General features: G+C 51.1%; 1 protein-coding gene across 1 annotated transcript in view; it reads right to left on the bottom strand.

Moving 5' to 3' along the window:
• Positions 1 to 16377, bottom strand: part of LOC132448149 (potassium voltage-gated channel subfamily H member 6-like) — a 43819-nt gene that overhangs the window by 8584 nt on the left and 18858 nt on the right. The window contains exons 4-13 of the mRNA XM_060039203.1: positions 14840 to 15274; positions 13800 to 13820; positions 12629 to 12840; positions 9633 to 10058; positions 7256 to 7655; positions 6771 to 6970; positions 4287 to 4539; positions 998 to 1203; positions 623 to 704; positions 290 to 460 (exon numbers count right to left, since the gene is read on the bottom strand). Coding sequence (XP_059895186.1) covers positions 290 to 460; positions 623 to 704; positions 998 to 1203; positions 4287 to 4539; positions 6771 to 6970; positions 7256 to 7655; positions 9633 to 10058; positions 12629 to 12840; positions 13800 to 13820; positions 14840 to 15274 — 2406 coding nt within the window. The remainder of the gene's footprint in view (positions 1 to 289; positions 461 to 622; positions 705 to 997; positions 1204 to 4286; positions 4540 to 6770; positions 6971 to 7255; positions 7656 to 9632; positions 10059 to 12628; positions 12841 to 13799; positions 13821 to 14839; positions 15275 to 16377) is intronic.

Below are 16377 nucleotides of genomic sequence, written 5' to 3'. Positions count from 1 at the left end.
AAGAGCTATTCTAGACCTATAAGCCATTATGAAATTAAGCCTGAAAATCTTGACAAAGTTTCCTAAATAGTGTGAAGCCTCTTCCTAAGCCGTCTCCGGGGAGCAGGGTATCGGTGGTGAGGGTTTCCTGGGGGTTTGGACTCCAGAGGTTCTCGGTTTGACCCCAGTGTTCAGTCTGCCTGTAGGCACCCTGAGCAAGAAGCCCTGCCTGCTCATGAATGTCATGGAGCTAAAAAACACTGATGAATAAGCAGGTTAAAAAGTGGATCAGAAAGTGCAACTTAGTAACCTCCAGAAGACGGGTTGTGCTCCATGCTGTCCCCGGGCCGGAGGTCCTGGTTAGGGGCGCTGGGCTGGAGCTCCTGGAGGTCCTGGATGTGTTGGTCAGGGTGGGGGGGGTGGAGGCCCTCTGGGGATCTCTTCAGGCACAGGTCCTGATCCACGTCCTGGCTGCTGTCTCCTGGGGAGGGGGGGGGGGGGGGGGGGGGGGCGGTAATGAGCGGGAGTCAGTGGAACGCATCCCTCCTCCGCCCTCCCCCCCCAGCTCCCCCAGCGACCCGGCCCAACAATCACAAAGAGGAAGGAGGGGGGGGGAGGGGGGGGGGGGGGGGGGGGCACCTACCTCTGGGGAGGCGGGGCGTGAAGGAGATCCGCCTCTTGCTGGGAGCGACTCCGTCCGAGTCGTTGTCTTGGCTGTTGGTCGCCTGCGGGTGTCAGAAGAAACTATTAATATCCAGAGAGAGCAGGATCTTAAGCCTCAGTCTTTGAGATCCGGAGATCCCTTAGGATGTTTGCATGATTCTACAATTTGCCTCTTTAGAAACACCACCACTGACGAGGATGATTTGAGGGAACGGGGAAAGGTTTGAGTCCCAGCCCGAGGGTTGTGAGCTCCCACCTCAACGTGGTGTTGGTCTCATTCAGCCCCCCTGCTCCGACCTGTCCACCACTGTAGGGATATAAGCGACTGCATGGTATGACGTTCATGATGTTTCACCGTCGTGTTTTCGTCCCTGAGGTTGAAGGTGAGCTCCAGGTTGCTGAAGAAGAGGTGGTTGAACTCGGGGTACATGTCCAGCACCTCCAGAAGCTCCTCCCTCTGGATGGTGTGCAGGTCGCAGTAGCTCAGTGCCCGCACGTCCGCGTTGGACTTCCCCGACTTGGAGCACAGATGGATCATCTCGCCGAAGATGTCGTTTTTCCCTGGTGGAGACGGAACACAGTCGTGTCTGAGAGTCAGGGGGAGAACTGATTCAAACATCAACAGAGAGCAGATCTGTGGAATCGTGTTTATACTTTAGTTAGTTTAGAAGATCCAGTCATTTGTGGGGAATGTGGAACCCTTAAGGTGACCTGAAACCTTCCTGAAGGCTCTGCCTCTCGCTCTCTCCTCAGAGGACGGACGGCCCGATGGGCTGAGAGGAGAACCGCCCAGCCCGCGTGGAGTGGCTCCTGGGAGAGGAGAGCTCGTCCAATGCCAGCCCGTGAGTAGGGGGTCCCACCACCAATAGAAAGGCTGCGTCTGTCTCCGGAGCGTCTGCCATGACCAATCAGCAACCTCCACTCTGTCCCCGACGCGGCAGCAGTCAGCTGCACACACACACCTTACACACACACACACACACGCACACACCTAATACACACACACACAACCCTAACACAAGACACACACACGCACACACTAACACAACACACACCTAACTCACACACACACACACACACACACACACACACAGACCCCTAACACACACACACACACACACCACACACTAACACAACACACACACACACACACACACAACCCTAACACACCTTACAACCTTAACACAACACACCCCTAACACAAGACACACACACACACACACACACACACACACACTAACACAACACAACACACACACACACTAACACAACACACCCCTAACACAACACACACCTAACTCACACATACAACCCTAACACACACACACACACACACACACACACACACACACACACACACACACACACACACACACACACACACACACACACACACACACACACACACACACACCCCTAACACACCAGACACCTAACCTGACCCTGTAGCCCCGACTCCACCTCTCTAGCTCCACCTCCACCTCTCTAGCTCTACCTCCACCATCTGTAGCTCCACCTCTAAAGCTCCACCTCCACCTCTCTAGCTCCACCTCCACCATCTGTAGCCCCACCTCCACCATCTGTAGCTCCACCTCTAAAGCTCCACCTCCACCTCTCTAGCTCCACCTCCACCATCTGTAGCTCCACCTCCACTCTCTGTAGCTCCACCTCTTTAGCTCCACCTCCACCTCTCTAGCTCCACCTCCACCATCTGTAGCCCCACCTCCACTCTCTGTAGCTCCACCTTCACTCTCTGTAGCTCCACCTTCACTCTCTGTAGCTCCACCTCCACATCTCTAGCTCCACCTCCACCCTCTGTAGCTCCACCTCCACCCTCTGTAGCTCCACCTCCAATCTCTTTAGCCCCACCGGTTTTCTTTCTCTGCACTAAACCCACATACAAGCACAGACACACAAACACATCCAGAAGCTTCTGGATCCTACAGCTCGTTTGAAGGTGAAAGCAGTGAGATGGTTGACCCCCCTAGCTGATGAGACAGGTTGACCCCCCCCCCCCCCCCCCCCCCCCCCGCTGTAGGGGGCTCATGCCCTCAAAGAGCTCGCTCCTTCAGACCCACAGAGAGAAGGATGGAGTCAGTGGAAAATAAGCATTCTCATTCTCTGTCCTACGCTGACACACTTTCCGCAAGCACGCACGCACGCACAGCTCCATATCAAAGAGCCTGATTGGACCGCTCAGCCCAGTGGGGCGTCGCTGGTGGTCGGGAACAGAGCGTGACTGGCAGCCTGTAAACGCATGATCTGACGACCGCAGCAGACAGGCACCTCAAAGGGGGGGAACCCTGAGGCTCTCGAAAGCTCTTTAAGGTTCTTTAGTGAGGCTCTTTAAGGTTCTTTAAGGCTCTTTAAGGTTCTTTAAGGTTATTTAGTGAGGCTCTTTAAGGTTCTTTAAGGTTCTTTAAGGTTCTTTAAGGTTATTTAGTGAGGCTCTTTAAGGTTCTTTAAGGCTCTTTAAGGTTCTTTAGTGAGGCTCTTTAAGGTTCTTTAGTGAGGCTCTTTAAGGCTCTTTAGTGAGGCTCTATAAGGTTCTTTAAGGCTCTTTAAGGTTCTTTAGTGAGGCTCTTTAAGGTTCTTTAAGGCTCTTTAAGGTTCTTTATTGAGGCTCTTTAAGGTTCTTTAGTGAGGCTCTTTAAGGCTCTGTAGTGAGGCTCTTTAAGGCTCTTTAGTGAGGCTCTTTAAGGTTATTTAAGGTTCTTTAGAGACACTCTTTAAGGTTCTTTAGTGAGGCTCTTTAAGGTTCTTTAAGGTTCTTTAGAGACGCTCTTTAAGGTTCTTTAGTGAGGCTCTTTAAGGTTCTTTAGTGAGGCTCTTCAAGGTTCTTTATTGAGACTCTCAAAGGCTCTTTAAGACTCTTTAAGGTTCTTTAGTGAGGCTCTCAAAGGCTCTAGAAGGTTCTTCAGTGAGGCTCTTTAAGGTTCTTTAAGGTTCTTCAGTGAGGCTCTTTGAGGCTCCTTAAGGTTCTTTAGTGAGGCTCTTTAAGGCTTTTTAAGGCTCTTTAAGGTTCTTTAAGGTTCTTTAGTGAGGCTCTTTAAGGTTCTTTAGTGAGGCTCTTTAAGGTTCTTTAGTGAGGCTCTTTAAGGCTCTTTAAGGTTCTTTAGTGAGGCTCTTAAATGTTCTTTAAGGTTCTTTAGTGAGGCTCTTTAAGGTTCTTTAAGGCTCTTTAAGGTTCTTTAAGGTTCTTTAGTGAGGCTGTTTAAGGTTCTTTAGTGAGGTTCTTTAAGGCTCTTTAAGGTTCTTTAGTGAGGCTCTTTAAGGTCCTTTAAGGTTCTTTAGTGGGGCTCTTTAGTGAGGCTCTTTAAGGTTCTTTAGTGAGGCTCTTTAAGGCTCTTTAAGGTTCTTGAAGGTTTATTAGTGAGGCTCTTTAAGGTTCTTCAGTGAGGTTCTTTAAGGTTCTTTAAGGTTCTTCAGTGAGGCTCTTAAGGCTCTTTAAGGTTTCTTTAAGGTTCTTCAGTGAGGCTCTTTAAGGTTCTTTAAGGCTCTTTAAGGTTTTTCAGTGAGGCTCTTTCAGGCTCTTTAAGGTTCTTCAGTGAGGCTCTTTAAGGCTCTTTAAGGTTCTTCAGTGAGGCTCTTTAAGGTTCTTTAAGGTTCTTCAGTGAGGTTCTTTAAGGTTCTTCTGTATTTACCGAGGATGGCGACCACAATGTCGTCCTTGAGGATCTCGATGGACCCCCGGGACAGGAAGTAGAGGGCGGTGAGCACGTCCCCGCTGTGCACCAGGGTGTCCCCGGGGGGGGCGTGGGTGGTCTGGAAGCGCATGGCCAGGGCCCTCAGGCAGCCCTTGGTGGCCCCCTGGAAGGCCTTGCAGTCCTGCAGCAGGATCCTGTTGAGGTGGAGGCAGATGTCTGCCTGCAGACACTCTGGGAAACCTTTCAGGACCTACGGGAGAGACGGACCCCAGAACCACCCCCAAGGGAAGAAGACCCATCAAGGAGAACGCTTTGGTTATGTGGATGAGGTTCAACTGAGGCTAGGGGTCTCCGCCTCCTGGAGACCCCCACCTGCTGGAGACCACTGAGGTCCAGGGAGGTCTCGGCCTCCTCGAGACCCCCACCTGCTGGAGACCACTGAGGTCCAGGGAGGTCTCGGCCTCCTCGAGACCCCCACCTGCTGGAGACCACTGAGGTCCAGGGAGGTCTCGGCCTCCTCGAGACCCCCACCTGCTGGAGACCACCGAGGTCCAGGGAGGTCTCGGCCTCCTGGAGACCCCCACCTGCTGGAGACCACTGAGGTCCAGGGAGTCCCCAGGAGGGGAGGACTTCCTCATACAGAAGAGCAGACGTTCAGACCAGAGTACTGCCACTTCTGTGTACACTGAATATAAAACTGAATGAACACAACATACCATCTCTGTAAGACCACTGACATTCATCCACAGCGGTTCGGCCCCTCTCATTATCTGGGGTGATTCAACACCAGTGGGATGGAGTTAAATATCGCTCTCAGCTTGCTTATACATCATTACACAAATTCATGGAATTATGCGAACCATCGTAACAGAATGAACATTGTTTAAAACGCTTGAGCGGCTTCAAGCCATTAAGCTGCCCATGAGGGCAACAGGCTACCTAAGTGCCAATAGGAGGAATGGATCAGCGATACGGCTCAAAGGAGTAGTCCACTCTGGTGACATTCAATCAGCCCTCAGCGAGTTACTGTTCCCTCTCCTTCACGCGTTCCTCCATCACAAGACGGCAATAAGACGACCTGATGAATTCTTGGTCTGCTCAACCAGATCCTGCCGGGAGTTTAGCTGCCCTATAAAGAACATTAATATAATATGATCACTCTGTGCTAACTGGGGTTTAGCAGCAGATTGGGCCAATTGTTGTACAATCCCAGTTTAGATTGTACAACAATACAGTGGTATGTAACTAAGTGTAAGAGTAACACATCATAGTACTATTTACTACTAACTTGCAAAGTATGTTACTTGGATTGTACTAGTAGCCTATAGTAGTGGTATGTAACTTGTAGTGATATGCAACTGGTACTAGTAGCCTATAGAAGTGGTATGTAACTTGTAGTGATATGCAACTTGTACTAGTAGCCTATAGAAGTGGTATGTAACTGTGTATCGAGTAATCTTTCGCATCAACCTCCAAAACAAAGTCATTGGTGAGGGTAAAGCATCATGGATTATTCTGGAATCAATACATTGAATGATTGTACAATTAAAGTAAAAAAGGACATAATGAGCTGTTCCAGTAGTGATATCAATAAGGTCATATAGAAATGATATGTAATTAGAATAGTTCTAACGGCCTGAAAGAGCAACTAAATACAGTACAAGACAATATGTACCTCCTGCTCTTACCCAAACAAATACGTTTCTCCAGAGGAAAGCAGACGAGGAGAAGGAAACAAAGCTGTCGTTAGCATTTCAACTTAACCATCAGTCCATGTGAACCCATGCTACAGGGAGGTGAACCCATGCTGCAGGGGTCTGAACCCATGCTACAGGGAGGTGAACCCATGCTGCAGGGGTCTGAACCCATGCTGCAGGGGTCTGAACCCATGCTGCAGGGAGGTGAACCCATGCTGCAGGGAGGTGAACCCATGCTGCAGCGAGGTGAACCCATGCTGCAGGGAGGTGAACCCATGCTACAGGGAGCTGAACCCATGCTGCAGGGAGGTGAACCCATGCTACGGGGAGGTGAACCCATGCTGCAGGGAGGTGAACCCATGCTACAGGGAGGTGAACCCATGCAGCGGGGGTCTGAACCCGTGCGGCGGGGAGGTGAACCCATGCTGCGGGTAGGTGAACCCATGCTGCAGCGAGGTGAACCCATGCTGCAGGGAGGTGAACCCATGCTACAGGGAGCTGAACCCATGCTGCAGGGAGGTGAACCCATGCTACGGGGAGGTGAACCCATGCTGCAGGGAGGTGAACCCATGCTACAGGGAGGTGAACCCATGCAGCGGGGGTCTGAACCCGTGCGGCGGGGAGGTGAACCCATGCTGCGGGTAGGTGAACCCATGCTGCGGGGAGGTGAACCCATGCTACGGGGAGGTGAACCCATGCTACAGGGAGGTGAACCCATGCAGCGGGGAGGTGAACCCATGCTACGGGGAGGTGAACCCATGCTGCGGGCTCAGAGAGCGCTCACCGTGTTCATGTCGATGCCGTTGGTGTAGGTCCAGGAGTGCTGGAAGTATTCCTCCAGCCGCTGGCGCAGGGGGTTGGGGATCTGGTGGAAGCGGATGAACTCCTTGACCCGCAGCATTTGGGCGTGGTAGCGGGCCGTCCCGGAGTACAGCCGCTGAATGATGGCCGACACGTTCCCGAAGATACTGGCGTACATCAGGGCTGCAGGCAGAGAGCAGCGGTCATTTACAGGCTTTGAAACTAATAGTTTGCCCAACATATTTACCTTTACAACAACACAGAGCTAACAGCCAATCAGAGAGGAGAACACAGAGCTAACAGCCAATCAGAGAGGAGAACACAGAGCTAACAGCCAATCAGAGAGGAGAACACAGAGCTAACAGCCAATCAGAGAGGAGGACACAGAGCTAACAGCCAATCAGAGAGGAGGACACGGAGCTAACAGCCAATCAGAGAGGAGGACACTAAACCAAGGGGCGCACTCACAGCCAATGAGCATGACGCAGATGGAGAAGATCTTCTCTGAGTTGGTGTTGGGGGACACGTTCCCGAAGCCCACGCTGGTCAGGCTGCTGAAGGTGAAGTACAGCGCCGTCACATACTTGTCCTTGATGGAGGGTCCGGACGAGGGGTCGCTGTAGTTGTACCGCTTCCCGATGGACACGCCCAGATTGTCCAGCCAGCCAATCTTGTGCTCCAGGTAAGGCTTCTCCACGTTGCCGATGGCGTACCAGATGCAGGCCAGCCAATGGGCGATCAGGGCGAAGATGCACATGAGCAGCATCAACACGGCGGCGCCATACTCGGAGTAGCGGTCCAGCTTCCTGGCCACACGCACCAATCGCAGCAGTCTGGCTGTCTTCAGCAGGCCAATCAGGGTGGTGGTCTAGACGGAGCGCCGCATTGGTTAGTTCACCCGCCATCTTGTATTTATACCGCAAAACCTGAGGCTAGATTTAACAAATATCACAAATATCAGGATCAGTAGCCACATGTGAAAGGTAAAAACTAAGGAATACTAGTCTGTTTACATGACCATATAAGTTAATATATCAGGGCTTAGGAGTTCTCCAGAGTCGGAGTCAGAGGATCGGCTCAGCACTGACCCTCCGCTCACCACAGAGCACTCACCACAGAGTGCTCACCGCTCACCAGAGTGCTCACCACAGAGCGCTCACCACAGAGCGCTCACCACAGAGTGCTCACCACAGAGCGCTCACCACAGAGAGCTCACCACAGAGCGCTCACCACAGAGTGCTCACCGCTCACCAGAGTGCTCACCACAGAGCGCTCACCAGAGTGCTCACCACAGAGCGCTCACCAGAGTGCTCACCACAGAGCGCTCACCAGAGTGCTCACCACAGAGTGCTAACCGCTCACCAGAGTGCTCACCACAGAGCACTAACCGCTCACCACAGAGTGCTCGCCACAGAGCACTCACCGCTCAACACAGAGCGCTCACCGCAGAGCGCTCACCTCTCAACACAGAGCGCTCACCGCAGAGCACTCACCGCAGAGCGCTCACCGCAGAGCGCTCACCGCTCAACACAGAGCGCTCGCCACAGAGCGCTCACCCCAGAGCCCGCTGATGTCATCCGCTCACCTCTCTACCCCTGACGCTAAGCTTGTCGCAGCGCAGCGTCTTAATGAGGGAGATTCAGGTTGAACCAAACTGAACCACTGACCGGGTTTGAATGTTATCAAGATAAATAATATTAATGAATTCCTTTTTCCATCTCTCTCTTCAACCTCTCAGCCTTCCTATTTCATACGCCTCTTTAAATAAAGTATCTCTTTCTGTTCATATACATTTTTAGGAAATTGTGCATTTGACATTCATTCTGATTAATTATAAGTTATAAGCACAAAAGTAATCCTCAAAATTGCAAAAACTAAAACAGCTTAATCAAGTTAACAAATGTACTTCAGAATCAATGTAAAACACTTTGAAGGGAGCTCAGAATCTTTGTTCCAAAAGTAACAAGACTTTGATTGAATGATACAAGCTATCTAAAGGTTTCCATTAGCTCCTGCAGACTAAAGCCTTATTATGAAGCTGTTAGTCAAATGAACCTCGAAGCCATCTGCTGATGCCTCAGTTAGTTCCTGAGCAGAGAGAGGCAGATGAGATCCTTCACCAGCAGGTAGGTTCCAAACGGCTTCAGACCTTCCTGCTGGTCAAATTATGGATAATATAATCCACCCATTCTTAATGGTCAAATTATGTATTGTTATAATCATTTACATTTAGGGCATTTAGCAGTAGCTTATATCAAAAGCGACTTACAACGGTTAATGCACACAATGACACACCGATGGCGGAGTCAATCATGCAGGGTGCAGCCAGGGTGAGGTGCCTCGCTCAGGGACACATAGACACTCAGCTAGGAGGAGCCGGGGATCAAACTAGCAACCTTAGCTAAGCTGACTCCTTTATGGTGGGAAAATGTTGTAGCTTTTAGTAGGATAAAATCTACACTTTTTAATCTTCCCTGGAGTACTGGATTGGTCAGAGAACTCTGCAGTGGAATGGGATTCCTGGAGGAACACATGAGACCAAACAACAGGAGAACCACTGTGAAGCGGCTGACCAATGGAGGCTCTCATCTGGACGTAAGCCGCGAGGACACGCCCCCCCTCCCCAGCCTGCCATGAAGGCATCAGTGATGGCCATTTGGTAAGCCATTAATCCGCCCGGAGGGGGCCCATTCAGAAAATACAATCATTTAGAGTAATCCTGTCCAGAGTGGAGAAAGACCAACAAAGGTCCCGAGTCATGATGCGCTCCAGTTCAGACTGAGTGAGTGGAAGAGAGGGGGTCGTCCTAGGCTGCCAGGGGGGAGGGACAGGAGAGAGACCGTACCTCATCGGACCCCGAACCGAAGATGAGCAGGTCGAAGGGGATGGCGGCCACCATGTCGATCAGGAACCAGCCCTTGAAGTAGTGGATGGCGATGCGCGCCGGGTGGCTCACCACCTCCTCGTTGGCGTTCACGTAGGTGGTGCGGAAGTTGATGAGGATGTCGATGATGAACATGATGTCCACCATGAGGTCCACCACGTTGAGCGGGGAGCACGAGTAGCCGCACTCACGCCGCTTCTGCTCCTCGCGGTCGTTGAGCAGGAAGGCGGCGGCGTAGGGCGTGAGGATGGCGGTGTAGATGACCAGCAGCAGGATGAGCCAGTCCCACACGGCCTTGAAGGGGCTGTAGTGCAGGATGGTGAGGCGGTCCATGCGCGGGGTCTGCAGCTTGTACTCCGGGAGCACGTCGGCCCCCAGGGACAGCACCTGGGGAGGGGGGCCGGAGGGTTAGCCTCACCCTTAGGCGCAGGGGGGTTACCCTAACCCTAACCCTAACCCAGGGGGGTTAACCTAATCTAACCCTAACCCTAATCCTAACCCACAGAGAGGTTACCCTAACCTAACCTAACCCAGGGGGGGTTACCCTAACCTAACCCAGGGGGGTTAACCTAACCTAACCTAACCCAGGGGGGTTACCCTAACCTAACCTAACCCAGGGGGGTTAACCTAACCTAACCCAGGGGGGGTTTACCTAACCTAACCTAATTCAGGGGGGTTAACCTAACCTAAACCAGGGGGGTTATCCTAACCTAACCTAACCCAGGGGGGTTAACCTAACCTAACCTAACCTAACCCAGGGGGGTTAACCTAACCTAACCTAACCTAACCTAAACCAGGGGGGTTAACCTAACCTTACCCAGGGGGGGTTAACCTAACCTTACCCAGGGGGGTTAACCTAACCTTAACCAGGGGGGTTAACCTCCTGCTTTACAACACAAAAGCTAGCATCTTGCAAAGGCTCCAACTAACATTATTATATTTCATTTCAGATGCAAAATCAAACAAAATAATTATGCAAAAGACAAATGATAAGCATGCAAAGTAATTATTTGATGATAATTAATGGTTTTATTATCTACATTAATTTCCTATTGATTACTTATTTATAATCTCATGTTCCGAAAGCTTAAGTTTATGAACTTGTGACCCTCTGAGTCTCTCGGTGCCTGAAGGGTCCACATGTTGGTGTCTAGTCCTGCTCTGGTATCAGAAGGAGCTGACGGAGCAGGCTCTGTTCGGAGTGGTACCCAGGAGGTCAGCGGGGGGAGCCGCAGTCAGACTCCATCAGACCGCCGCTCTCAGGAGGATGACAGATATGAAGATGGCCTGTGACCGTGAGAAAGGGGACGGAGGCAGCGCTTCTGCTGCCAGAGGGGAGAGAAGGTGGCCTGAAATAATCCTTAGACTAGGGCTCGTTAGACAAGGGCTGGCGGTCGGCTTAGCTCAGGACGTAGAGCATTTGTCTTGTAAACGAAAGGTTGCTAGTTCGATCCCTAGCTCCTCCTAGCGAGTGTTGATGTGTCCCTGAGCGAGACCCTTAACCCTAACTGCTCCTGACGAGCTGGCTGTCGCCTTGCATGGTTGACTCTGCCGTCGGTGTGTCAATGTGTGTATTATCCAATGTAAGTTGCTTTGGATAAAAGCGTCTGCTAAATTCCCTAATTGTAATTGTAGACTAAAATGGGATATCACGTGGTGCGTATATTTATATATTTACGTCAACGTTTGATTGAAGCTCTTCATGCGTCATGTGATGTCAGCCGTGTGTTTAAACAACGGCTCTGGGCTCAACAGGCCGGCCTGCGGAGGCTCTGTCTCTGGGCTCAACAGGCCAGCCTGCGGAGGCTCTGTCTCTGGGCTCAACAGGCCGGCCTGCGGAGGCTCTGTCTCTGGGCTCAACAGGCCGGCCTGTGGAGGCTCTGTCTCTGGGCTCAACAGGCCAGCCTGCGGAGGCTCTGTCTCTGGGCTCAACAGGCCGGCCTGCGGAGGCTCTGTCTCTGGGCTCAACAGGCCAGCCTGCGGAGGCTCTGGGCTCAACAGGCCAGCCTGCGGAGGCTCTGTCTCTGGGCTCAACAGGCCAGCCTGCGGAGGCTCTGTCTCTGGGCTCAACAGGCCGGCCTGCGGAGGCTCTGTCTCTGGGCTCAACAGGCCAGCCTGCGGAGGCTCTGTCTCTGGGCTCAACAGGCCAGCCTGCGGAGGCTCTGAGCTCAACAGGCCAGCCTGCGGAGGCTCTGTCTCTGGGCTCAACAGGCCAACCTGCGGAGGCAGGTTCCATCGAGGATGCATCGGAGGTGATTTGTGTGGACTTGGGACCGTTAAATATCCCAGGATGCATTTGGCAGCGTAGTATCAGAGCGTTCTAATATTTACGTACTATTGTAAAATGAAAGAGGATGGGGTTTTGTTTTAGACATGTGTTATATCGTTCAGTAGTTATATGCCTACATGAGGCCGTAGGACAGGTAACAGACAAGCTCAGGTGGTGACGTCATCGAGTCCGCTGCTGTTCCAATTGCAGGTGCAACCTCCTGTCCTTGGAAGTTTGTACTTGGCAGACGCTCCCTGCCGTTCAGATGGGACTGGAGGAGCCAGAGGTCAGAGGGGCTCTGTCTTCCCTTACTTCAGCACATTCCTGTCTCCTTTGAATTATAGATATGATCATGCTAGCAGCCGGGAGCGAATGTTTGCTCAGCGTGGACCCCGACCCAGTGCACCGTCCGCAGTGAGCGTGACGGTATGACAAGGGCGGGGTGGATGATGTTGATCCATCTGCTCTCTGTGGGTTGAAGCTTCATGCAGCTTTCCTTTCATGCCGTCTAGGATCACTCAAGCTTTGGATGTTTTACTGTATCAAACCTTTTTACTTCCATGAAGAAAAGTGTCTGCAAACACATGAGCAGCTTCAGGAGCTCCATCCAGAGAGCGGTCCACCTCCCTGAGGAGGTCAGAGAACCCCAAGAGCAGCCCTGAGGAGGACCTGGTGATGACGGTCTCACCTGGGTGACCTTCTCTGTCACGTTGTGAGTTCTGTCCTTCACCTTGGGTGCGATGATGGTGTTCTCGGAAGCGGGTGGAGAATGGGTCTTCTTATCTCCTCCATCTGAGAAGTTGAGGGCGATCAGCGGGATCTTGTTGATGGTGCTGTACCTGTTGATGTTGGACTCTGAGTTGGAGCCAAGAAGACTGGACTTCAGGTGGTTAAAGGGTCCTAGAGGATAGGAAACAAACAAGAGCAGAACTAGAACCTGGAGTGGACTCCAAGGTCACTCTTACAGTCCATGTCATGAAGTCATGTAGGTCTGTATATCTAAGTCTGTATATTCAGTTCTGTATATTTAACAATTATTTGCGGAAGGCCAAGTAAGTAGAACACTATTCACAGAGCCTGAGGTGAATAATTATTTTAGGATATACTACACATGAACACTCCAAAAATAAACAAGATAAAATTGTTTGCTCGGATTTAATTGTTTTTATTAGCTTACGAGACGGCCGTCATGCGCGGGAAACAGTATCCTGAGTTTGAGATCTCAATCATGGGATATTGCCCAATGTCCCGAGATAGCGAACCAATCAAATTGCGCCATCTTAGGAGGTTCACGTGTAGCATATACTAATTATAGAGGGTTAGGGTTAGCCCTAACCCATATACTAATTATAGAGGGTTAGGGTTAGCCCTAACCCATATACTAATTATAGAGGGTTAGGGTTAGCCCTAACCCATATACTAATTATAGAGGGTTAGGGTTAGGGTTAGGGCTAGCCCTAACCAATATACTAGTTATAGAGGATTAGGGTTAGGGATAGCTCTAACCCATATACTACCTATAGACTAACATAGACCAGCGGGTGGACAACAGCAGTCGACACAGCACCAAGATGGTGTAGGTTTGGGGGGGGGGGGGGGGGCTTCATGCATCAATGAAAGTATTTCACCACAAGCCAATTGATGAAGGCATGCAGCGTCATCATGTTCAATGATGTCATTATACGACAGAGCACTGATGGCGTGACAAGTCACCACACTATCGGATAACCACGGCGCGTGCAGCACTTAGTCGGGGGTGGATTACTAAGTCATCCATTTGTGCTGATTGCCCTGCTTGAAAGAGGAGCTTCAGCGATGAGCAGACATCAGACAGAAGGGTAAGGTAAGGTGGGCTTTACCTCTGGTCAGGCGGCCATTGTCTAAACGCAGCAGTTTGTTTTGTAAGAGTAGAGGGGAGAGAAGTGAGCTACATAGCTTAGCTGTGCTACTGCCACTTAGCCTGTATAATATCTGAGCTTATGAACCAGTTTGATCAATTCTTCAGCAGAGGGTCTGCTCTTTTATAATGAAGGTATCAGGAAGTTTTATAACCAAAGTAGAATCTGGCAAAGAAACACACTTTGATCGTACATTTAGAGGAAGATGAGGAATGTAAGATGAGGAAGATGAGGAATGTAAAATGGAAATTCGTTTTTTTTAGACGCAATTACAAAGTGGAGAGAGGAGCTAGGAGGAGTCAGGAAGGTGTAGCCTGAGGAGGAGGAGTCAGTAGGGTGGAGCGTGTGGAGGAGGAGGGGTCAGTATGGTGTAGCTTGAGGAGAAGGAGGAGGAGTCAGTAGGGTGGAGCGTGAGGAGGAGGAGGAGGAGTCAGTAGGGTGGAGCGTGAGGAGGGGCAGGAGGAGGAGTCAGTAGGGTGGAGCGTGAGGAGGAGGAGGAGGAGTCAGTAGGGTGGAGCGTGAGGAGGAGGAGGAGGAGTCAGTAGGGTGGAGCGTGAGGAGGAGGAGGTGTCAGTAGGGTGGAGCGTGAGGAGGAGGAGGTGTCAGTAGGGTGGAGCGTGAGGAGGAGGAGTCAGTAGGGTGGAGCGTGAAGAGGAGGAGTCAGTAGGGTGGAGCGTGAAGAGGAGGAGTCAGTAGGGTGTAGCATGAGGAGGAGGAGTCAGTAGGGTGGAGCGTGAAGAGGAGGAGTCAGTAGGGTGGAGCGTGAGGAGGAGGAGGAGTCAGTAGGGTGTAGCGTGAAGAGGAGGAGGAGGAGTCAGTAGGGTGGAGCGTGAGGAGGAGGAGGAGTCATTAGGGTGGAGCGTGAGGCGGAGGAGGAGGAGGAGGAGTCAGCAGCGTGAGGAGGAGGAGTCAGCAGCGTGAGGAGGAGGAGTCAGCAGAGTGAGGAGGAAGAGTCAGCAGCGTGAGCAGGAGGAGTCAGCAGGCTGAGGAGGAGGAGCTACCTTCGCTGCCGTGGCGCTCCCTGAACAGGCCCTTGGCGCTGCAGCTGAAACGCTCCATGTCGTGCAGAGAGGAGGCGCGCCTCATGCTGGCCGGGCCGTCCCGGGGGAGAGGCTGGGCCTGCGCGCCGGAGGGGGGGGGCTCCTCCCAGGGGGGCTGCGGTGCGGGGGGGTCCGGGGGCCCGGGGCCCTCGCTGGCCCGGGAGCCGCGCCTGCTGGGGGCGATCAGCGCACGCGTGTCGCTGGCCTCGGGCTCCGCGGCGCCGCAGGGGCCCCCGGCGGGCGAGGGGGGGCCCCCGGGGGCCACGGGGGCGGGGTCCTCCGGTGCCCCGGGGGGGTCCACCAGCACGGCGTCCGGGTCCTCCTGGGGGAGGGGCTGCTTGGCCGTCCCCATCAGGCTCAGCGCCGCCTGCCGGAAGCGGAGGAACCGTCGCCGTCCTGGACGCCACGGAGACGAAGAAGAAGAAGAGCTTCATCCTGAGGAAGACTCTGGTCACGCATTAATACAGAACCAGTTTGTTTGATACAGAACCAGTTTGTTTGATACAGAACCAGTTTGTCTAATACAGAACCAGTTTGTTTAATACAGAACCAGTTTGTCTGATACAGAACCAGTTTGTCTGATACAGAACCAGTTTGTCTGATACAGAACCAGTTTGTTTGATACAGAACCAGTTTATTTAATACAGAACCAGTTTGTTTGATACAGAACCAGTTTGTTTGATACAGAACCAGTTTGTTTGACACAGAACCAGTTTGTTTGATACAGAACCAGTTTGTTTAATACAGAACCAGTTTGTTTGATACAGAACCAGTTTGTTTAATACAGAACCAGTTTGTTTGATACAGAACCAGTTTGTTTGATACAGAACCAGTTTGTTTAATACAGAACCAGTTTGTTTGATACAGAACCAGTTTGTTTAATACAGAACCAGTTTGTCTAATACAGAACCAGTTTGTTTAATACAGAACCAGTTTGTTTAATACAGAACCAGTTTGTTTGATACAGAACCAGTTTGTTTAATGCAGAACCAGTTTGTTTAATACAGAACCAGTTTGTTTAATACAGAACCAGTTTGTCTAATGCAGAACCAGTTTGTTTGATACAGAACCAGTTTGTTTAATGCAGAACCAGTTTGTTTAATGCAGAACCAGTTTGTTTAATACAGAACCAGTTTGTTTAATACAGAACCAGTTTGTTTGATACAGAACCAGTTTGTTTAATGCAGAACCAGTTTGTTTGATACAGAACCAGTTTATCTAATACAGAACCAGTTTGTTTAATACAGAACCAGTTTGTTTAATACAGAACCAGTTTGTCTAATGCAGAACCAGTTTGTTTGATACAGAACCAGTTTGTTTAATGCAGAACCAGTTTGTTTAATGCAGAACCAGTTTGTTTAATACAGAACCAGTTTGTTTAATACAGAACCAGTTTGTTTGATACAGAACCAGTTTGTTTAATACAGAACCAGTTTGTTTGATACAGAACCAGTTTGTCTAATACAGAACCAGTTTGTTTAATACAGAACCAGTTTGTT

The sequence above is a fragment of the Gadus macrocephalus genome, chromosome 20 (genome assembly GCF_031168955.1).
Source record: "Gadus macrocephalus chromosome 20, ASM3116895v1".
Taxonomy (NCBI): domain Eukaryota; kingdom Metazoa; phylum Chordata; class Actinopteri; order Gadiformes; family Gadidae; genus Gadus; species Gadus macrocephalus.
The sequence above is the reverse complement of the archived record's forward strand: the minus strand, read 5'-3'. Positions and strand labels throughout refer to the sequence as shown.